This window comes from Hipposideros armiger, unplaced genomic scaffold (genome assembly GCF_001890085.2).
Source record: "Hipposideros armiger isolate ML-2016 unplaced genomic scaffold, ASM189008v1 scaffold_220, whole genome shotgun sequence".
In the NCBI taxonomy this organism is placed as follows: domain Eukaryota; kingdom Metazoa; phylum Chordata; class Mammalia; order Chiroptera; family Hipposideridae; genus Hipposideros; species Hipposideros armiger.
In genome coordinates, this window is record NW_017731570.1 from 653,429 (window position 1) to 677,069 (window position 23,641).

At 43.7% G+C, this 23,641-nt stretch overlaps 1 protein-coding gene across 4 annotated transcripts in view; it reads right to left on the bottom strand.

The window, feature by feature from the left end:
* Positions 1-17,343: 17,343 nt before the first annotated feature.
* WNT5A (Wnt family member 5A) overlaps positions 17,344-23,641 on the bottom strand; it is a 29,778-nt gene continuing 23,480 nt past the window's right edge. For all 4 annotated transcript variants that reach the window (XM_019654372.1, XM_019654369.1, XM_019654373.1 and 1 more), the window contains exon 5: positions 17,344-22,114. In XM_019654372.1, coding sequence (XP_019509917.1) covers positions 21,656-22,114 — 459 coding nt within the window. In that variant the 3' untranslated portion in view covers positions 17,344-21,655. The remainder of the gene's footprint in view (positions 22,115-23,641) is intronic.

Genomic DNA, 23,641 nt, shown 5'->3' on the forward strand with positions numbered 1-23,641 from the left:
TGTGGTGACCCCCAACCATAAAATTATTTTCGTTGCTACTCTATAACTGTAATTTTGCTACTGTTATGAATTGTAATGTAAATATCTTTTTGTTTCCCGATGGTCTTAGGCGACCCCTGTGAAAGGGTCGCTCGACCCCCAAAAGGGTCGCGACCCACAGGTTGAGAACCGCTGGCTTGGACTATCCCTGAGAAATCCAGGGTTAACGTTTAATTCTGGGCACGCAGTGGAGACCAGCCCAGCCCAAGGCTCAGCAGAGCAGAGAGAAGGGAAGCCAGCCAGGGTGCTTCCCTGCTCATGGCTCGAGGCCAGAGGATAGCACAGCCCTCCAGCCCTCCAGTGGCAGTCAAAAGGGGGCCGAAATGGAAGCCTGGGAAAGGATGTAACTGCAATCAACTTCACACAGACTTTTCCCAGGTCTAGACCTGCGCTGTCCCATAGAGCAGCCACGAGCCAGTAGTAACTACCAGAATGTGTCTAGTCCGAATCTGGAAGTCCTGTGTGAAATACACTCCAGATCTTATAGATTTAGCACAAGAAAAAATATGACTTATCTCAGTAATGATGTTCATATTGACCTGATTTTGAAATAGTAAATACTTTCAATATATTGGGTTAAATAAATGATCAGAATTAATTTCACTTCTTTCTTTTTGCTGTTTTTAATGGGCCATTAGACAACTTTAAATCACATAGGTGGTTAGCATTCTATTTCCGTTTGACAGCACTGCCCTGGGTGGAGGGCGTGGTCACTCCCAGAGTCCAGGCCCTGGACACAGCCACCCCTGGCGCCCCTTCATCCTGCTCCAGCCCCACTGGCTCAGTCACCAGCCACACCTCCCTCCCCTTGGAAGCCTGCCCCTCCCTTGCTCCATTACAGGTCGTATCACCCCTAAGCCACTCTTCCCGGCTTCCAGGCTGCCCTGGTTGATTCACTGGCCCTGTCCTGACCTTAGTTAGTGACCCCGGAAGCCATCCCCATCCTCCTTTCATCCTTCTGCCTTCCTGGCACTGCGGTAGGGCCCCAGGTAGAGAGCACCCTCCCGCCTGCCTCCACTCCTCCTCTGGTCATTACCTTCAGAAGTTTGCATGTAATTGCTCCCTCCCCTCCTCTTTAATGAGCTCCTGGCTCCCAGGGTGAAGGGCACATGGGCCCAGGCTTGCCCTCCCACTGGAGCTGGTTGCCACCCAGCCACACCCACCTTACCCTAGTGCGCATGCCCAACGGGTGTGGGCCCACTGAGCCCAGGCTGTCACCCTGAGCTGCTCACCTGTCAGGTGTTGACACTCAGGCTGAGCCAGAGTGACGGGGACTAAATGCCCCCTGTTCCCATGACTTCACCCCAGGAGCTCCTTTGCCAGCAGTGATCTCCCTGCCAGCCTGCCCTTCCTCCAAGAACTCAGACTCAGCCTCCTGTGGAAGCCCTCTCCCACCACCCCACGCTTCCCTTCCATCAGCTCAACTGAGTCACACTTCTGCTCTTAGGAACTCCAAAAGCACTTACCACTGGGGCAGGAGGAAGCCCCTAATGTTTGCAGTCCTCTGATACTCACCAGGCACTTTCACTAGCTACGTTTAATCCTTGCAGCAATTCTGAAACAGGGCCTGGTTGGCACCCCCATAGTACAGGCCTCTCCTTGTCCCTGGCCTCACCTTTCCTTGACCTACCTATAGCTTAACAATACATCATCCCCCTGCGGCTTGAGCTCGGAATGTCCCCTGTCCCACCCAGTTCCCTGTTTTAGAAAATTACCCTGAAACTTATGATTAATACCCTTAGGCTTATTGATCACAATCTCTATGGGCTAGCATTCTTTCTAGGCTAATCCCATCATTGTTCCTGGGTTCCTGACTCAACCAGAGGGAAGGCTCCATGCAGACCCCCAGAACCATCACGTAGCCTTTAGAGGAATGCCCAGATTTTCTCTTAAATGCACAAGCTAGACTGAGAATGGTAAGGCAGTTTTTGGAGGTATTAACCCGCTGCCTTCTCAGACCACCAGTGCTCTGATAATAAACACTTATTCTATGACCCAATTCCTGTGTTGGTCTATTCACTCAGTTGGCCTCCGGTTTCAGTTCCATGTGGTAACAATCATGCCCACTTTGCAGATGAAGAAACTGAGGCTCAGCGTGACAGAGGAACTGGCTCAGGATCATGTGGAGCCAGGCTCTGAAGCCAAGCAGCCAGTCTCTAAACTTCCACAGCATGGAGTGTTGTAAGACGAGCACAGATGGACCAAAGTTTCAATCCCAGCTTTATCGTTTTCAAGATCTGTGACCGTGCAAGCTTCTTAATTTCTCTTTACCTCAGTTTCATTTGTAAAATGTCAGTAATATCTCAGAGTTGTTATGAGAGTTAAGTGAGTTGGTGCCGGGCTTGCATTTCAAACAGTGCCTACAGGAGCCATGTAATAAGTCCTCAATAAGCAGGAGCTGTTGATGTTAATGAGTGCCTAGTCCTCTCACCAGCAGTCTGTGAGTTTAGGGCATACAGGAGATGTGCCCCAGGCTATTCTTGGTCTCCCTACTCTGTTCTCCAGTGATGGTCTTGAGAGTGCTGTGGTAATGACAGCAAGATGGAGGGATCCAGGTGAATGGAGGTGTTGTGGACTAAATGTTTGTGTCCCCCTTAGATTCACATATTGAAGCCCAAACCCCCAGTTGGTGGTATTTGGAGATGGGGCCTTTGGGAGATAATCAGAGTTAGATGAGATCATGAAAGTGGAGCTCTCGATAGGATTAGTGCCCTGATAAGAAAAGACACTAGAGAGCTCTCTGTTCTCTTCCCCTCCCCTCCCCCACCCTCACTTCCTCTACTTCCCCCACCTCTGCTGTCCCTACCTTGAATGGGCACAGCGAGAAGGTGGGCATCTGCAAGCCAGGAAGAGGGCCCTTACCAGAACCTCACCATGCTGGCCACTGATCTTAGACTCCCAGAACTGTGAGAATTAATGTTGTTTAAGCGGCCCAGTGTGTGGCATTTTGTTACGGCAGCCTAAGCCAACTGAGACAGTGGGTCAGCCTGCTTTTGCTCCTTGTTAAGAAAAGCTCAGAGAGTGAGAAATGGTGCAGCCCAGGCTCACAGGACTCCCCAAACCTCAGAGCCCCTTTTCATAGAGCACCTCATAGCTATGGCAGGAAGATAGCCTTCTCTTCACCTCTGTTGGACCCCTTAACCAAGAAAACAATAGGTTGGACCAGTCTGTGAATGAGAAACAAGTCCAGGGACCTATCATCTGGACACTGACCCGGTGGGGGTGGGGTTCCCCCTGAAGAATTTACACACCATGAAATCCAGACCATGCTTTAAAAAACAACTACCATAACACAATTCCTTTTCCTGATTTCAAAAGGAATAGTGTATGGTGTAGAAAATATTTTAAGTATAAAGAAGAAAATACATGTTAATCATATCATTGAGAGACAACACAGCATTAATGTATTGTGCATTTCCCCCCATCTTCTCAAGACCTATATGAAGAGACTTTCCTTAAGATTCTTCCATAGATGAGTTCAGGCTACAGATACTCTTCCATAGCCTGCCTTTCCCCTTCGATATTCCATCAGAAATATTTGCCCTTGTCATTGAAATTCCTTTGTAAAGCGCATTTTAAGAGTGAAATAATAGTTCATCATCTGGTTGTACCATAATTTTGTTAATAATGTCCCTATTGTTAGACATTGACATCGTTTCTAATAGCATAGTTCCATAAATAATGCTGCAATGAACACACCGCTACTTACATTTGTATTCACCTGCCTGTCCCTGATTATTTCCTTATGATGGATTCCTAGAGATTAACTGCGTGAGCCATTTATGGCTAAGACCCACACGAAGAAGCATTTTTTGAGAGTACCTGTCTCACCACATACTCACCAGCATTGAATATTATCTCTTTTTAATCTTTTGATAATGTATTGTGATACTTTTTTGTGCATTACTTTAAATACTAGGGAGGAAAAATCAGCACAAGTTTAGAAAATCTGGCTCTGGCAAAAAACAAGTAGGAAAAATGTTTTACTGAATTTGACACCAGCTAGAATTAGACATTTGTTTTCGAGAAATGCAGTCTTATTATGTTTAACCTGCAGTTTGTAATTCTAACTTGTGGCTAGCAAAGTACATAATGCAGAGAGGCTTGAACAGCCCAGCTTTAGGGAATAAGTAAGCAAAAGGGGTGGCAAATACCGGTATTTATGGAGTGGTTCCAAGTAACTTGTTCTTAGCATGCAATAATGCCATATTAAATCTTAAATCCCATAAAGTATTGTTATTCTAGTTCTATAGACAGGGAGACTAAGACTCAGAGAGGGTTTGTAAGTGACCCAAATCACTCAAGCAGCAGCTGTGCAGCCAGGATTCAAACCCAAGTCTGCTCCAGAGTCTATATTCTTTCCACTCCCCCAGGCTGCAGGGCAAATAATGGGCCGGAATAAAGGTGGCTTAGTTTGAAGGTCTGCTCTCTTATACAAAATAAAATAACCCCATACGGTCTGCCTATTTTACTAGGTTCTTCAGCAAGCTTTTTTCAATAGGAGGGAAGACCTCATCTAGAACTCACCTAAATTATCTTCTACTGAAAACAGCAATGAATCATAAATAACCTAGCACATTTGCATGTATTTTATTCCTCGAAATGCATATGAAAGTTAAATGTAAAAAAATAAAGTCCAACAAAGGATAACTATGTATGAATGAGGAATCCCATTCACAGAGAGCTAAACGCAAACAAACAAAAAGTCCATAATTTAGGCTTGTCAGTGGTTTATGAAACCTCTGGTTGGTATACAACGTGAAAAAGATTACTTACAATATACCAACACATATAAAATACTGGCTCATAGGAAATAAAAATCAATTTCTTTGAAATAATTTGGTACCACAAATCTGAATTCAGTTGTGTACTTTGAAGTTACATTCACAAGACGGAAAATACTGATTCTCTGTTGGGAAGAGGGACTTGTGGGTAATTATTTAAGAAGGGACCAAGTGAAGAATGGAAAAGATGACTGACACTAACTTTAAAACTTTTTATCAACTATTTTGAAAAATTGGTCAAGGAAAAAGTTGATTGTCCATTTTCTTCTCTTCTCATAAAGTGAGCTTTAGCAAGCTCTGTCCCTTTTAAGAATGCCCCAGACAGAGAAGTTAAGTATATTCCTGGCTACTGTTAGCAGGACTTTTTCCTTTGGCAATCAAGCCTGTATGTCTGCCTGCCTTTCCTCCTTCCTTCTTTCCCTCCTGCAACTTCTCTATTATGAATTACAAATATAAATATACCATTTTGGTATAAAGCCCAAAACCTTTAACACAATTTGCAAGCTCTTAAAGGACTGGATGAAGAATTATCCATTTAGTATCCAGGAAAGCTTCCATTCAAGATTGATGGTCAAATTAAGATATTTTCAATAAAACAAAAATGGAGACACTTCCCACCAACTCACTAAAGGAACTTCTAAAGGCTGCATTTCAATGCACCAAGGAAAATGAATTGAGATCACAGAAAATCTAACAGACAAGATGTTGGCAAATATGTTAGAAAATCTAAACTAACATTGACTATATAAAACGATAATTACAATGTCTATTTTAGGGTTTAAACAACTAATACACTGGTCAAGTATGAGCATATACACTAGAAAGGCAACTGGAATTAAAGTGATCTAAGACCCTCACATTGTTTGAAAAGAGGATCAAGATGCTGATTAACACTAGATTTTATCAAGCATAAATGTTTAAGTAATCTAGGGTATCCACATTTTAAAAAATTAGACAGAAAATGTAACTTCCAAAAAAAAAGAAAGAAAGAAATGAAATGAGAAAAAGAAAAAAAAATCATCCAAAAGAACAAGAAAGGAAAATAAACAAAAGAAATAAAAAATAGGACAAATACAAAGATCAAAATATATCAATGATTATAATCAATATAATGAACTAAACTTTTCAGTTAAAAGACAGAGATTGTCAGACTAAAAAAAAAAAACCCCAACTCTGAATGTTTAAAAAAAACACTCAAAACATAAGGACATAGAGCAGTTGAATAAAATATTGAAAGAGATAAACACCAATCAGAAAGAGGTGCCACGTGTTGATGCCAAACCCAATAGACTTTGAGATGCAAAACATTATTAGGAACACTATGTAACAATAAAAGTTTCCATTTGCCAGAAAGATATCAATTGAGGAAATGAGTAAGAGGCCATCAATTTATTTGCACCTTCAAGTCATTGGGAAAACACATCTGTAGAAAGGGGACAGCTCTGTCAAAACCAAGAGGGGACTCACCTGCTGGCTGAGCATGTATCACTGTGCTAGGAGCACGTGATCCTCCTTTACCACCTGCCTCAAGCAGAAAGATCCCCCCAAGCTCACCATGGCTTCATTTCCCTTGACTGCTGGCCAAGTGGATTGATTTCTGCTGCTGTTTGGCACAGTTCCTCAAATGCCCCTACTTAATGCCACGACAGCTTATCTATACAGCTCAGTGGCCCCTTGCTTTTCCAGGCCCAGGTCAGAAACTTAAAGGAACCTAAATGTTCTGTATCAAATAAACATTTTCTGATTCTCCCTTTTCCCAAGCATCACTATGTGAGTCTGACTTAAATTATTTCCTCATTCATTAATTTATTCATTCATTCAACACTTGCATACTTACCAGGTGCTGAGTGTTGTCCCAGGCACACAGGAAAAACTCCTTGTGAGACCTCAGTCTGACTCTCAGGAGCTAGCCTATAAGATCCTACTTCTATCACCTCCTTGGGAGGGAGGTGTGTGATACCAACCGCCAAACTGCTGAGCAATCCTCTATCCTTGGAGACCAAAGTATCTCCCAGCTTCAAGTGTGAAGGTAGCCTTCAGTTAGAGAACCTTTCCTACAGTTTTCACGAGAGGTAATTACACACATGTCAACCATGATCTCATGTATCCCTTTTTATATTTAAAAATGACCTTCAATTATTGCAAAAAAACAATCATGTTCATCATAAAAAGATTAGAACATAAGATTAATAAAATTAAAAATTGGCTACACTTAGAATTACTGTGAACACTTTGATGTATTGCTGTTCAGACCTTTTTTTCATATATAAACACACACACATACACGAGTAGTTTTACCTATCCACTTCCATTATGAAATAGAACATTTAGTCTGAGGGCAAAAAATGGATCAAGACTGTTGAATATCATCAAGCACTCCTTAAAAATCCCTTTCCCAGGATTAACTATGTTTTTCACTGAAAAGTTACAAAATCAACAGCATACTAAACAGTAAGAGAAATACTTTCAAATGGTTTCCCCCAAAAGAAAAGAAAATATAACTCTTTGTATTAGTTATCTATTACTTCATGAGAAATGGCCTCACCACCCCCTACACATCACAAAATAAAGCACTGAAAATGGCATTGCCCCCACAGGAAATGTGTCTGCACTCTCTGAACACCTCATCAAAATTTTCTCCTTTTTTTTTTTAATTGTGGTAAGAACACTTAACATGAGACCTACCCTTGTAACAAATTTTAAGTGTACAATACAGTATTGTTAACTACAGGCGCCATGTTGTACAGCAGATCTCTAGAATTTCTTCGTCTCACATGACTGACATTTTATATCCATTGAACAGCAACTCCCTGTTTCCCCTCCCTCCAATCCCCTGGAAACCAGCATTCTACTCTCTGGTTGTATGAGTTTGACTATTTTGGATTCCTCATGTAAGGGGAATCATGCAGTATTTGTCCTTCTGTGATTGGCTTATTTCACTTAGCATAATGTCCTCCAGTTTCATCCATGTTCTCGCACATGGCAGGATGTTCTTTTAAGTCTGCGTAATATTCCCTTGTATGTATATATCACATTGTCTTCATTCATCTGTTGATGAACTTTCTAGATTGTTTTCATATCTTGACTATTGTAAATAATGCTGCTATGAACATGGGAGAGCAGATATCTCTTCCTGATCCCAATTTCAATTCTTTTGGCTATACACCCAAAAGTGCTATTGCTGGGTCCTATGGTAATTCTAGGAATTCAGACCTCAGGAGTGAGGCTTGAGCCAAGAGACTCCACTCCCCTCCTTCCCGCCCCTCAACTGTGCTGACTATACAATGGACAGACAGGTGGGCTAATCAGATGCTCTCCCTCTGGATCATGGCATTCAATCTGACAGTGAAATTACTAGGAACGCAGATCCGGGAGCTGGGAGAACAGGTCTGGAGCACAGGTTTCCAGATGGCTATTTTAGTCTCACCTGAGAGCCTAGAAAAATACAGATTCACTCCAAGGACTCACTCCAAGCATAATGAATCTGAATATCCAAGGGAGGGCCCTAGAGTCTGTATTTTACAAATCTCGTCGATTCTACAATCTGTCACATTTGCAAAGCACAGCGGAGGGCAAATTCATGAATTTCTGACCTGAGGTCCCCAGACCCATCTTGATGGCTGGAGTCGTCCTTGGATTCCAGGAGACATCTCAACATCTTCCAACAAGTTTGCATCTTGTTTACTACAGCTGGAGTTAGATTCTGTGACTGCAGTTATGAAGAACCTTAACTAACACGGTCCAGAACCATTGGCACACTGAACGCCTGTCCTATTACGGCCCTCTATTTTGTGTTTTGCAATCTTTGCTTTATTCTGTTGCAAGTGCTTCTGTGGAGTATTTCACCACATTTGGACATTACACATACAAGAAAAGGAGTCCACAGAGCAAGGCAGCTGATGTGTGAGTTTCAAAGTCTAAATCCTGAGGGAAAATGCCCTCCGTAAGATGTATTTCTAACTTACTTCAACCCTGTTGACAATAGGTGCTTGTGTTAATTAAAGGTTGTGGAGGCCATAATTTCTTTATTAAGCTCATTGAGCATCTAGTGGGTGCAGGTGTGGTTCTAGGCCAGTGCTTCCAGTAGAACTTTCCTCAGTGATGTCAAGTCCTACAGCTCCGCTGTCATTTCACTTACGTGGCTGTTGTAACATGGCTAATGAAACTGAGGAACTGAATATTCTGTTTTATTTTAATTAACTTAAACAGTCATATGTGGCTAACGGCTCATGTATGGGACAATGTTTCACCTAATTAATTATGCAAGGCAGGAAATGCCAGCTCAGTTTCACAGATGGGAAGAATGACACGCCTGAGGTCACTGAGTGAGACAGAGCGGGGATTCAAACCCATATTTAATCTATGACATGATAACATACACAGTGTGTGTAAAACACGGATAGGGGATAAAATAGAACTGCACATCCCATCTCTGAGACATCAGCTCTGTTTTAGTTACAAAGCCAAAACAAAAAGGAAAGCCACGAAGCAGGACACACACTATCAATTCTGCCTAACCATGCAGACGTCCGGCCAACCGGCTTGGCTTTCTCCTCCCTCATCCTGGCTCAACACCGGCCTTGTGGTCGAGTGTGTTTTATTGCAGGCCTAAAACTCCAGATATCGCAGCCTCCAAGAACAAAAGTGATTGTGGGGTGAAGAGGGAAGGGGGCCAAGAGGCAGTCCCTCCCGTCTCCTAGGGTGGACACCACGTCTGACACACCGAATCCAGGCCTTTAAAATACCGCACCGACGCGCGGAGCGGCCCCGCCGCCCCGGGAAGCGTCCCCAGCTGCCTCCTCCGCTCACCACGCCCCGCCCCAGGAAAACTCCATTTCTAACGGTTACGGTCAGCCATTTAAATCACATTACACTGTAAGTGGATATACAAATTGTCAGCCCTAATGAAATTTAGGAGGAAGCAGTGGGAGAGGTGAAAACACTTAGAACTGGTTTCTTGGTTTTCGAGACTCGAATTCAAGTGGTTTCCACTGCTCGCTGGGAGCGTGCTTGGAGCGCGGTTTTGCTGCCAGCCTCCGGAGGCTCTCTGGGGATTCACGGTGGTCTTCTCCCCGGGTTTGCCCTGGAGCTGCCCCACGTAGGGGACCTCAGTGTAGACGTGGAGCTCCTCGAAGCAGTAGAGGATCTTACTCATTATTGCACCTCTCAAAAGGCCTGGCACTCCCACACATTTGGGAAATACGGGATGAAAGAATAAAAGCAAACAGCTCCCATGCACAGCCGGAATCACGCGAGGCAGAAGGGGCCCTAGGATAGGAAATCTACCTCAAGGAAGTCAGAAATCTGTAGCGACTGCTGGGGGATGCGAGGGGCAGTAAGAATGGCCCCCTCTCAGTTCGTTCCCCCAGAAAACACATACTCAACAGCACAGTGGATTAACTAATGAATTATCTACCACTACATAGTTATTCAGGCCTCTCTCTAGGGCAGAAGGGGTTCCGGCAGACATGAGGGCTTGTGGATTAGGGTAATAATATAATAGCTTCCCTTTATAGAGTGGTTACCAAGTGCCTGTCACTGTGCAGACGCTTTCCTGTATAATCCTCACAAAACCCCTGTACAGTGGGTAGGGTTTGCCCCTTTTACAGACGAGGAAATGAAAGCTCAGAAAGGTTAAGAAACATGCCCAAGATTGTGCAGGTGTTTCTGATTCCAAAGCTCGTAGTCTCTGTTCCCCCAGACCATCCCCCATTTTGGGAGAGGAACCTGGACAGCAACTGGTGGGTGTGTGGGTGTGTACAGGAGGAGGACGCACCAGGGGGAAGTTTTCTCTACCTCACGATATTGCTGGGGTAAAGCAGTATAGGTCAGATTTTATTCACCTGCTTTTTATTCCCAAACATCAGGGCTTGAGGTCCTATTCTCCACCTCAATACAGCATCAATTTCCTGGGACACGATATTGCTGGACAGGAAATTAAACTCATTCCTGTGACCCTGTACTATTGCCCCTGTGTCTTGGAATGGGGCCCAGAGAAGGGAAGGAGTTTTCCCAAAGTTGCACAGCAAAGTGGTGGCCAGCATCCAGCCCTGTTGGGCTGCTCGAAAATCTGGGTCCAGGGTTCTCCCAGCCCTGGTTAATGTGCCGAGGAAAGCGTTGCCTGACACCCACCGGGGCCATCTAATGGCACAAGTTCAAGAACTTAAAGAAGGAACTCTGATGTGGCCCCAACTCAAAAACTAGGACAAGTTTGAAATGTTGGGTTCTGGGTCGGAAATGAAATGTTAGGTTTCTTCCATTTCCAGCCTTCCATTTGTCTCTCTCCAGCAACCCTGGGGCACTGTCACCTAGAGGAAAAAAAGAAGGGCTCTATAATCAGACACCAGGCCTTGCTTCTTACTGGTTATGTAGTTTGGGGAAAGATACTTAATCTTCTGGGGCTTCTCTTTCTTCTGTAAAATGGAAGGAGTAACACTTCTTTTTGTCAGATGCCATGAGATGGAACAAAATAGTATAACACCTAAAAAACAAAACAAAAAAAAACAGTATCTGAAAGTGCTTGGTAAACGAGAACAGTTATTAATACACCTGTGTTGCCCATTGCACAGGTCTTATTATTTCTGCTTTATATAGAGGAGGAAACTAAGTCCAAAGAAAGCTTGGTGACTTGCCAGAGGAGACACAGCTTGCTACTCACAGGAAGCAAAGTAGGGTAAAGGGTGTGCCTAAAATTCAGGAGCCTGGGGCTGTACTTCTCAGCCTCAGAAACATACTCTGTATAGAGGAGGTGAGTCCCACCCTACTGGTGTCATCAATCTCTCCTAAAACATGGGAAAGTGCTCCGCAGAGTTTCCCAGGGCCGGGGGAGGGCTTGGCATGTCTGAGCTGAGGCTAAGCCCATCCTCTGACTCCCCACCCTCTGTTCCCTTAGCCTGAACCTGATCGAGGACCTTCAGGAACCCCCTCCCTGTGCCTACAAGGGATTGCCTTGCAATTTGCTGAATCAGGGAGGCTCATGAGTCACTGAAAGCCCATGATGAAAATCTGGTTGGTTTCTCACCTGGCCAGCCATCGCCACCACCACCACCACCACCATTATCCCTACTGCTGCTTGAATGCCTACTCTGTGCCAGGCCCTAAACTTACATGGTTAGTAATCTTCACCATCACCCTCTAACATGATCAGATTGTCGTGTTACACAGGTGAATACTGAATGAAGCTCAGAGAGGTGAGTAACTGGCCAAAAGACACACAGCTAGTGAGAGCAAAGTACAGAGCCAGGTGTTTTTGACCCCTCTGAACCTTGCTTAGGATGGGTTTCTAGGAGTACGAGAAGGGTATCCAACTGCGGATGCTGTCACAGGAGAGAGGAGAGGTAGAGCCTCACTTGAACACTGTGGAATCCTGACCTATGGGAGAGACTGTTTGCAAAGATGCTGCAGCAACTTCTCCCATCCTGTACAGAGCCCCTTTGCAATGTGACTGCCATATCTCTTATGGAGAGGTGGGGTCTATTTTTCCACCTCTTTGAATCTGTGCTGTCTTTGGGCTTACTTTGACCAATAGAATGCAGTGGAAGTGATAGAGTGAACATTCTGACTTCAGGCTTCAAGAGGCCTTAAGCTTCCAGACTTAACTTCATGGAATGTGGTATCACAAAGCAAAGAAACTCAGGCTAGGCTCCAGAAAAGCCCAGCCAACAGCTCAAATCAACTGTTGACTTGTGAGTGAGGCCATGTAGGTTCACCCATCCCCTAGCCTATCTGCTAAGCCCAAGTAACAACAGCCAAAGAACTCCCCGGCTAATTCAACCCCAACTGTTGACCCACAGGATCGTAAGCAATTGTAAGATTTATTGTTTTAAGCCACTTAGTTTTGGTATGAGTAGGGTATATTATTCAGCAAAAGAGAACTAATTTCTCCTGGCCCCAGTTTTCTCATCTGTAAAATGGGAATGATGTCCGCATTCATATTTGATAAGATTGTTAGAAAGAGTGAATGAGATGAAGCCTTTTAATTGTGAAGCACTGGGTCTGGCATAGACATAGCAGCATCAGCATCAAAGTTCACCATTGGCACGAGCAGCTCTCGTTAGGCTTTCTGAGGCAAGTCACGTGACATACGCCCTTTGGCAGGTGGGGCAGAGTATATATCGAGGGAAGCCTTGGGACAAGAATGTGAGGTGTAACTTAGAGCAAGTCACACTGGCAGAGCAGAGGCGGGCAAGCATTGGAACTGTCTCAGTTACAGGAATCTTAGGTGTCCTGAGTTAGGCTGGAAGCCCAGGATTACAAGGGTTTGAGTCAAGGCAATGTAATACCAAAATGTCCCCAAGATCATGGAGGCCTTCAGGGTTTAGGAACTCAGGAATTGAGGAGGCAAGTGTCTCCAAAGGGTCATTAAAGGTCAGTCCTGAATATGTCCCACCCCTGCTGAATACATCTCCTGACGGGGGATGCCTAAGCCCAAGCTGCAGTGCACCCCAGCCTCATCCCCCACTGTTCCCCTTCACCTTCACATTCCAGCGGACCTCTAGACTCATGTTTCCTGGGATGGAATACATCCTCTCCTACCTCTGGGCCTTTTCACAAGCTGGGCCCTCTTTCTTGAATACGCTTACCCACCCCTCCACCACTTAACCTGGATAACTCCTACTGGTCTTTAGCTCAGCTGAAACATCACTTTCTCTGAGGAACATCCTTTCCCTGAGTACAGGTTGAGCTCTCTTCTCCGGGGCCCTCATGTCACCCTATCATTCCCTGATCCCCTGTCATTGTAACCACTGGTTACAATGGTTAAGGGCTGGGGCTAAATTTGTTTTGCTCACCTCTGTAACACCAACACCTAAATCAGTGTCCAGGGCACATTAAATCCCCTTCGTATTGTTTAAGTGATAAATCAATAAATGAATTGGATGGGTCCTTAGAGAAAAAGCAGCAACAACAAAAAGAAAATCAGTGGCTCAGAAGGGAAAGATACTTGCAAGGGACCTTCCCAATCTGTTAATCTTCTGCCCAGGGGATCCCCCATTGTGTCTAGGGACTGAGTAACAGCTCTGGGTCTGACTACAAGAGCATGCCAAGTGGACTGAAGTCCTGGGAGAGGCAGTGTGTTGGGTAGGATAACTAAATGCTATATAGAACTCCAAAATGTCAGTGGCTTAACATAGTAGATGTTTATAATTTTGTCACACAACAGTCAAAGGAGGGAATTTCTGTTCAGCTCATGGCTTTCCTCCATGTGGTGGGTCAAGGACTTAGGTTTCCTCCACATCATGGCTTCATCAACCCCTAGCACTTCAGAGTCCTCTGCTCCCAACTGGTGGAAGGGAAAGATTCAATGGAGAACTCACACCAGCGTCTTAAAAATCCAAGCTCCAAAATTGACACACATCACTTCAATTCACCCTCCATTGATAGAAAGTAGTCATGGAGCCATACCTGGATGCAAGGGAACCTGGGAAACGTAGTCTTTGGTTAGGCAGTTGTTTTCCAGTATGAACTCCACATTGATAAACAAAAAGCAAGAATTTTTGGTGGACAAATGGGCTCTTAGGTCAGATTTATGCTTTCCAGACTTCCGTTTCTTCATCTATAAAATGTAGGTAACATTATTACCGCAGGAGATTCTTGGAAATCTTAAGAAAAAAACCTTTAACAAATACCTGATACAGAACAAATGCTTGTCAAATATTACCTCCCTGTCCCACTTTTTTTTTAACTAGCAGAAATGAGATTTGTTTGAAGGTGTTGGTCAGAGGACATCTGGGTCTTCTCTTGACTTTATTGACCTCCTCTCCTTTTCACACCTTCCTCTTTCCCTCTGTCCGCCCTTTTCTGTCCCCCTCCCCCGCTTTCTTTCTCCTTCCCGCCTTTGCAGTATCTTTATATCTCAGGACTCCCCCCCCCCTTGCCTTCATGAGCTTCTTTCCCACCCCAATCAACCAGGCTGTGAAGTGGATTAACTGCTCCTCAGGGCCCGCCCCTCCATGAGCAAGAGGAGCAGATGCCAGCTCTCTAGACACATCACCAGGTAGCACGCCATCATCCCCTTTGCAGCCACAAAAGGCAAGCCAGGCAGCTCTTGACCTCAACAGAATGAACGCATCCTCACAAAACGTGTCAGAGAGAGGGGAGCTCCGTGCCAGCGCTTCCCAACTTGCCCAGAGGATCGTAACAGGTGTTCAACGAACAGGAGTGAAAACCATTCTGACAAACTCTGAGTTAAGCGGCAGCGTTCTTTCCTGCCGCTCTTTGATTTTAGCACTGCCAATATGCTAATGAACAGCATACATCTCTCAGCGGGGCAATGATCCATCATTCCTCATTTCCCAAACTTGTTTGGCAGTAAAACTCTTTCTGTTGAGCATCTCCTGGGTCTGTGACTGATGGAATGCCCGTTAGTAATTGCAGCTCAGTAACAAAAATCAAAGAACAGAGCACGTATTTGTTTAGCTACGTGGGGGCAGGCTAACTAGGAAAATTTAGCCCATAATTTATTGTCTTTGTTTTTAATATGAAGTTCCCTCCTTAAGGTACTACTATTATGAGGCTTTGGGGGGTGGGCGGCACTTTCAGTTTCTATCATGTGATGTAAATATCAGAGAGATTCAAGAATGGTGGTGGGGCTGAAACCTGGAAATGGATGTTTTTCATTTACTCATTAAATATTTATCAAGTTCTTGAGATGTGCCAGACATTTCTTTACACCAAGAGACTAATCTTTTTTGTTTGTTTAATGTCTTTGTTTTAACCTCATTGGCTAGCTTATGAATACAGACCATTTAGTTTAGACCAATGGTTTTCAACCAGGGTGATTCTGCCCCCCAGGGGACATTCCGCAATGTCTGGAGATCTATTTTGTTGTCACAGATGGGAAGGTCCTATTGGCATCAAGTGGATAGAAGCCTAGGATATTGCCAAACACTCTAATGCACACAACAGCCCCTTACAACAAAGAGTTATCTAGCCCAAAATGTCAATAATGGTAAGGTTGAGAAACTCTGACTTACAGGGAAAACATTTTTAAAAATCATCACAAGTGCATGAGCCTGCAGGAGTTGGTTAGGTGGCACAAATGTCTGACGAACTGAACATAATCAGCCTTGTCTCAAAGGGGCAATGGCTCCTTGAATCCAGCTGATCAGTTGCTACAGGGGACCCATGATACCATGTATCCAGGTGGCCAACCCTTCCCATTTTTCAATTCGAACATGAAAATACTCATCTTTTAAATGCTGGCAACTAATTTGAGTATTTGTAATGCTTTGCCAAACAAAATACATCTGGAAACATGATGAAGACAAACCACAAGTTCGCAACCTCCCCGAACACCAAGGGTGCCTTCCTAGCATTGAGCTAGCTAGCCAGCATTCAGAGAGCTCTTACTTATGTACCAGAACCTGCTCTAAGCACCCGACCCATGTCAACTCGTTGTATCGATACAACAACCCTACAAGGTAGGTGTAATAGCCTCTCCCATTTCAGAAACACATGCTCAGAGAGGCTATCCAACTTCCCTAAGGTGACACAGCAAATGGCAGTACTGGGATTTCAGCCCAGGCAGTCTGCCCCCAGACGCTGTATCATTAGTTGCTAAGGCAGCCTGCCCTGTGGAAGGTGCTGAGTCTCCGTATTCTCCACAGAGAAACTTGCAAGGGACTTCTCTGGCTTATTAGTCAACCTAGGCAAGTAACCATCCACCACTGTGGTTAGCCTGTGTTCGCCAAGTGTTCAGACCTCAGTCCCTCCATCTAAAGCTGTGGTCCTCAACTGGGGGTGATTCTGCTCCCTGGGACATATACTGCAATGTCTGGACACTTTTGGTTGTCATGAATGGGGTCTAGTGGCTAGGCAGCGGTTCTCAACCTGTGGGTCACGACCCCTTTGGGGGTCGAATGACCCTTTCACAGGGGTCGCTGGGTACTCGTATGTGGGCGTATCTGCATGTGGGCCTGGAGACGGATAGAGGAGCGGTGTCTCGGTTCCTAAGACCATCGAAAATATGTGTTTTCCGATGGTCTTAGGCGACCCCTGTGAAAGGTTGAGAGATGCTGCTAAAAATCGTACAGGACAAACCTCCACAACAAAGAACTATCCAGCCCTAAATGCCAATAGTGGTGAGGCTGAGAAACCCTGATCTAAACACCTGGCTGGCAACTTGCAACATGAAAAATACCACCAGCAGAACATTCCAGGTGATTCTGTCTATCTAGAATATTATTTTATTTCTCTCCTCAAATCATTTTATTTTTCTTTTCTTGCCCTAGAATTTCATCCTAGTCCTATGTCACTGTGCTAAATGCCTACACTGAATAATCTCCTAATACATCACATATGTTAGCAGCAGCGGAACAAGAAATGGAATGATTAGCTGAGGCAAAAGAAAAGCACTAAAATACAAAATAAACCCGTGAGATTCGACCATAATATCAACTACATGCTGGAAATGCAAATGTTCTCTTCTGGACGCCCTAACGCATACTTGTGCCCAGTGCCCCCGTCAGACTTCAATTGCCATGACCCCCATTTCTGCTAAACACACACGTGACCGCTCTGATTTCATAGAATGATTTTAATAGAAAAGTACAAGATATGAACAAAAATAAATAATCTTTATCTCATTTCTAGCCCAGCAAATTGTACACTGCATATAAAACTGGTCTAAGATGCAGTTTTCCTCATTCCTTTTCTGGTTTTGAAATACTGAGACGCCATGTTAATTAAATCTCCTCGATTTAAACTGATACATTCTTGTTTTTAATAGTCGTACCCATCTTTAGTCATTTCTACACCCATTTTTTAAAAGTTGGCTAACAAAATGATGTTTCACTAAAATAAACTATTATCCAATCATCAGATTTAAGTGTCAAGTTTGGGCGAACAGGTAAATTATTGAAGATTCCTTTACTAAGTCATGGCATCTATTTTTCACCATTCCACAGAGAGAGGGGGAAGACTAGAAAAATAGTTTTTTAAAAATTAAATATTTTAAAAGTACCCTTTACAGTAATAATGCAGTATTTTAGACCTATGCCTTGGTGCATATTTGCATTACCTATATTCTTCAAGCTATAAGTACCTTTCTATCTGTCTCTATTTATATTACGGACCACTCAGTCTTTGGAAGCTGTTTTTGCTAATGATCTCTTGGAGTTAGCCAGTACCAGTTTCTTACTTGGGGTACTTATCCAGCCAGAGTGTCATATTTGATAATTCCATAATTCCAGTGGCTTCAATAACGTTTTGCAAAAACAAATTGAAAATTGGTATTGGCAAAATCACATAAGAAAAAGGTTTAGATAGGCTACTAAAACATATACAGGAGGTCAGCAGCTGAACAGATAAACTGGACTAAAACTTAAGTCTTCCTTTTACTTGAGCCCATAATTACTATTTTGAACATGGCTCTCTGCTTGTCGCTGCCTATATATAATTTTTGTTGTTGTTGTTAATTTTCCTGTATTGGGAAGATCTTTGAACACATTCCAGGATGAGAAGGAAAAAAATATGCTGACACTCCTAAATCGAGTATATGTTTTTGCAATAAAGAACACTGGTCAATATACAACTGAGGAAAAACTGAAACAGATGTGAGTCCCAGAACCACAAGCGTTTGAATTTGCCCAGAAATGCTATTTTAAACACTCTATATGTTGGTCTACTGTTTTTTTGTGGAATAATGCATTCTTGGCATCCTTAAAAGGTTTCAATATGTTACAAGGTTATCCGGAAAGAAAAAAAAAGCAAAGGGCTAATGTATCAATCTGTGCAGTGCTCGCCAGATTTTGGTGTACACTTTCAGAAAGCATGAGAACTCATATTAATTGCACTTAACACAACGAACTTTTAGTTTCCAATGAGCTTTCATTCTCCGCAGACTGAGGCTTGCTTTTCAAGAAATTACTTTCAAAGGGGGTATAGAGACACTCAGGCCCCAGTAACTTCAAATAGAGAGGTGCAATAATTGCAGTGGTAAACACAAATACACTTTTTTTGGGCTAAAACTCTGGTCATGGATAAAAGCATGTGCCTTTTTCAGTTCTTCTCTGAGATGTTACAACAGCAACACGCTCTAAAACAATTAAGTTACATGCATAATGCTGAAAGAATGTGAGCAATCCTAAAACCAGCTTTCAGCCATCTGCTTGATTTCTTTTTTTGAGGAACATATATAGGAAAAGAGAATTCCCCTTTTGTTCCCTTACACTTAGAAATCTTTTGAAGCTTCCAAATAGTTTGGTTTTGGTAAAATTCTCTGCTCTTCTGTTATTCTGACATGTAGTCTTCCCTAAACTCTCCCTCATGGTTTCTCAAAAAAGCTCCACATGAATTATCTGAATGACAATTGAAACCACTTCCCAATATACAAGTAACATTTTATTTTATATTCTATCTTCCATTTGGCATAAGCCTTTCGATGTTTGTTTTTTAAACCAGTGAAATATACAAATCACGCAAGGCAGAAATATGTACATTAAAAGTACAGAATATAGGCCATAGAAGATATACATAATATCTGAATGACAAGTAGAATATTTTACATTAAATAGTTTCTTTTAAAAACTAGGATTGTTAAATTCAACTCTCTTCATAAACATGAATCACTAAAAAGGAACAAAATCTGATTTAGCAAATAAAAAAAATTACTTCATGGTTTTTGTATAATAAAAACCAAAAAAGTGACATTTTAAACTAATTAGTGCTTTTTAATTTCAAGATCTTTTGCTTGCAACTCACTGCAACTGAGGGGAAATGAATATCCTTGTGCAATAAATTAAGAGCCACAGATGGCTGAGGTGATATGAAGGCCACTGTCGATGAGGATCTCAGGAGAGGTGTATCTTTCCAAACTTTGAAAACAATGTAGGTCTGAGATAAGAACACATTTGATGGCACTTTTTGGAAAGAGGTGTCCTTGTTTTAAAAAATTTAAAAACTAGCTATGTATGTGGTGAGCTGGATTTTCCTTGGGGACTCAAATAGATACCACTAGATCTACCAGGCACCAGTTTCCACTCTGCAAAAGGAACTAAGGAAAGTGAACCCTTGACCGTGCTTCCGAGTTTTGAATATCTCTTCATTTCCACATCTATGACAAACAAGTAATGCCCTCTCAGGAAAGTGGACAGACATGGAGGTTGGAGAAAAGGGGGTGGGGCAGGGAAGATCCAAGAAATCTTCAACCCAACATGCATATCAGTGAGGAAGACCTTCTAGGTTCCTCAAAAACAAGCCGCTTTATGATGCTCGAGATGGGATTGCATCAGGGCCACAGCCCAAGCTCAACTTGAAACCTTTTGGAAAAACCCCAGCTGGATGGCAGTGAAGGACGACAACGCTCTAGACCAAGAAATAACCCCAGAGTCAAGTGTAACTCTAAATCACTGGCTGCACTGAAATATAATTACATTTATATTTATATATATGTATATATATATATATATATGTTATGTACAAGACTTTGAGATATCAGGCACCATTAAACCACATTTCCCTCCCCCCTTATAAATGCAACTGTTCAAGTACACGAGGAACAGTTATAGGGTACACCTGCAGTATAATAGGAAAAGCTTGAGTGGAGAGTCTAAACACAGGATCATAACAGTGAGACGCTGTGACACCTCTGTGAACTCCATTAGCCAAGTTATGACATTAAAACATAAAACTACTGCTCCTCAGAATAAAAGTTTTAGAAAAAAAAATCCCTAAGTAGTGAACTGTTTTCCACGTGAAGCTCTTAATGGTTCATTTCCTGCCCTGCAATCAAAGGGGACCCAGTGGAGCAGCCTTTGAAACGTGGCCAGCCTCACCCCCTTGCCACGCGGCAAGGAGAATCAGACAGAGCTTGGGGTCAAGTGGGAGGGCGGATTTCACTTCTTCCTCTGGAAGAGGTTTTCTGCTCTGGCGCAGCACTGAACTACACACAATTACCTTGGTTTTTTGTGCCGGGGATCTGTCAATGGAATTCATCTATTATTTTCATTATTATCATTTATTAACCAAGTATCCCTAAGAAAATTACAGTATATTTTCTTTTTATATCCAAGCCAACCTCCCCCACCCCTATCCAAACAAAAAGTCTGCAACCCAGAATCATTTGCGGATTCTTTTCCAATCTGATAACCTAATTCCTAAAACAGCTTCAAATCATTGTCATGATATGGGCGTTTTTAAGTTGGTTTTTTTTTTAATTTCTGGGGCTTTCTGCACAGTTCTCCAAGTTTTGGTAGCTATTTGAATAGGACCGTCTGCACATGGAATGTTTGAGAAGTATGAGACACATGATATACCTTTTTTTCTTTGAGATTCTCGCTCTTACATTTTCAATTACCATTTTGAAAATGTTTCAGGTTGGCAGCCCCTGGGAAAGTTGGGGGAGGGGGGTTGTCTCATTTTTTTGTTTGTTTGATTCTCAACACCTTATACCAGAGCATTTACAATTCCTTTTGGTCACAGAGGCTGAATTGTGCATAGATTTGGACCACTGAATGCTACCTGTCCCATATGACCCCATAGTTGAGAGAAAGAAAATGTATTTCCTTTACCTTCTAGATGTGCACACAACTAAGTTAGGATATGTGTTATTTCCCCCTCATCCTACACCATCAAAAGAAGTCTTGTCTTACCTTTTCAAAGATCCACAAAATAAATATTTTTCTTGGCTCCCACCCCCCATTATTGCCAAATAATAATTATAATAATAATAAACCACAGAGTTCTTAGATGGGAAGAGAAAAAAAATGGTTCCGTTGCAATTCTTGGGGGAATATAAAACAATATTTAAAAAAAAAAACAGAATCACTGTACTTTCTATAAATAAGTGGGTCCTGGGAATGGGGCTGGGTGACAGGCGGGCGGCAGGGCGCCCACTATTTGCACACAAACTGGTCCACAATCTCTGTGCACTTCTTGCACTTGACGTAGCAGCACCAGTGGAACTTGCAGTGGCAGCGCTCCGTCTGCACGGTCTTGAACTGGTCGTAGCCGCGGCCGCAGCACATGAGCTCACATCCGTCCATGCCCTCAGACGTCTTGTTGCAGAGGCGGCCTTGCGTGCCCAGCGAGCCCGTGCTCTCATTACGTACGCAGTAGTCAGGGCTCGGGTCGATGTAGACCAGGTCCTGCGTGGTGGGCGAGTTGAAGCGGCTGTTGACCTGCACGAGCTTGCCTCGGCCATTGAGCCTCATGGCCGCGGCGCTGTCATATTTCTCCTTCAGGGCATCGCCCACCTTACGGAAGTCTGCCAGCTGCAGCCAGCACGTCTTGAGGCTACACGAGCCGGACACCCCGTGGCACTTGCAGGCCACATCAGCCAGGTTGTAAACCGTCTGTGGGGAGATAGGGACAGTCAGTGGACCAACTCATGGAGGAGCCCAGACCCAGGACCCCCTCCACCTTCTACATGGAGCCATGTTCACCAGCTAAACTAGGGGCCTGGCTGTTTCCTCTTCATTCTCCATGACCAGAAGTCTGTGTTGCTTTCTTTCAAAAGTCTACAAAATAAATATGTTCTTAGCCCCTCATTATTACACATCATCATAATAAACAACCACAGTTTTTTAATAGGAACAGGAAGAAGATCATTCCAGTTGCTTCTGTTTTGCAGGAAAACAACATTAGCTGCAGCTAATACGTCTTGAACAGTCTTCCCAGAGACTGTGCACAGTTCTTTACCTGCACCACTTTCATTAGTCCCCACAACCAGCCTATCAGGGAAGTGCTGTTATCATCCCCATTTCAAAGAGATGGAAAGTGAGGTCCAGGGAGGTGAGTTACTTACCCACCTACTGGGAAGGAGGGGAGCCAGGATTTGAACCCAGGCAGCTGGGCTTCAAGCTCATGCTGAGACATACCCATAGGCACCCAGGTGGTAAGCGGTAGGGTTGGGACGGGGTCCAGCCCAGGTAGGATCAGGGCTCAAATCTTTAGTCACCATTACTATTACTATTATTTCTGTGTGCCAGGCACTGTCATAAAAGCCTCTACACTCTTTTCTCATTTAATCCTCCCACCAAAGTTAACTTGGGGTAGATTAGATGATTGCGCAATGACACAGAGAGGATCAGTGGCCTGCATAGGTCACACAGCTAGAATGTGGGAGAACTGAGTCTGTCTCCTGCTCCCCGAACAATCCCTAGGCCCCGTCCCTACCGCCTAGGCTAAGAGAACCTACCCTGGACCCAGGTAGACATGGGTTCTGTCCTGACTCTGCCCCTGAACACAGGCAGCTGGCTTCACCTCTGTGAGCCTCCATTTTCCATCTGTGAAGGGGACTGTGATGGCCCCATCCTCACAACCCTGTTACAGGATGAAATTAGAGGATGCATGGAAAGTATTTAGAATGCAGGATACCATCAATAAATTTGGCCTTTCTCCAGGGCAACAAGGGCGTGGCATCTGGGTGCTGAACCTGGGCCCTTGCCCAGTCACCCTAGCCTCCCAGGAGCAGCACCCACGGGTTTGACCCCACAGCACTGTGCTCAGCAGTCTGGGAGGTGGTAGCTACCTATTTATAGCCCGGATGACCCACGGTTCCTGTACCAGTTACCCTCCAGAGCTGGCGTGGTATTGGCAGGTTACAAAGGGCCTGTCAGGAACCTGGAGGCTGGAGTGAGTTAGAAGGCTGCTTCTAACAAGCCACCTTCTTCCTCCAGGATTCAGGAGGGGCTTTCTTAAAAAGGGACCAAAGTGCATTCCCTCAGCATGAAGAGTTTCAGGCAAACAGCTAGTCTGAGGAAAGGTTTTGCAAACATGTTTAACCTTCACCCCTCCTTTGAGGAAAATAAAAAACTAATGTCTCAAGGAGATTCTAATATGATTTCCTGGCACAGTGTCCAAATTCCCTGCACCACCCC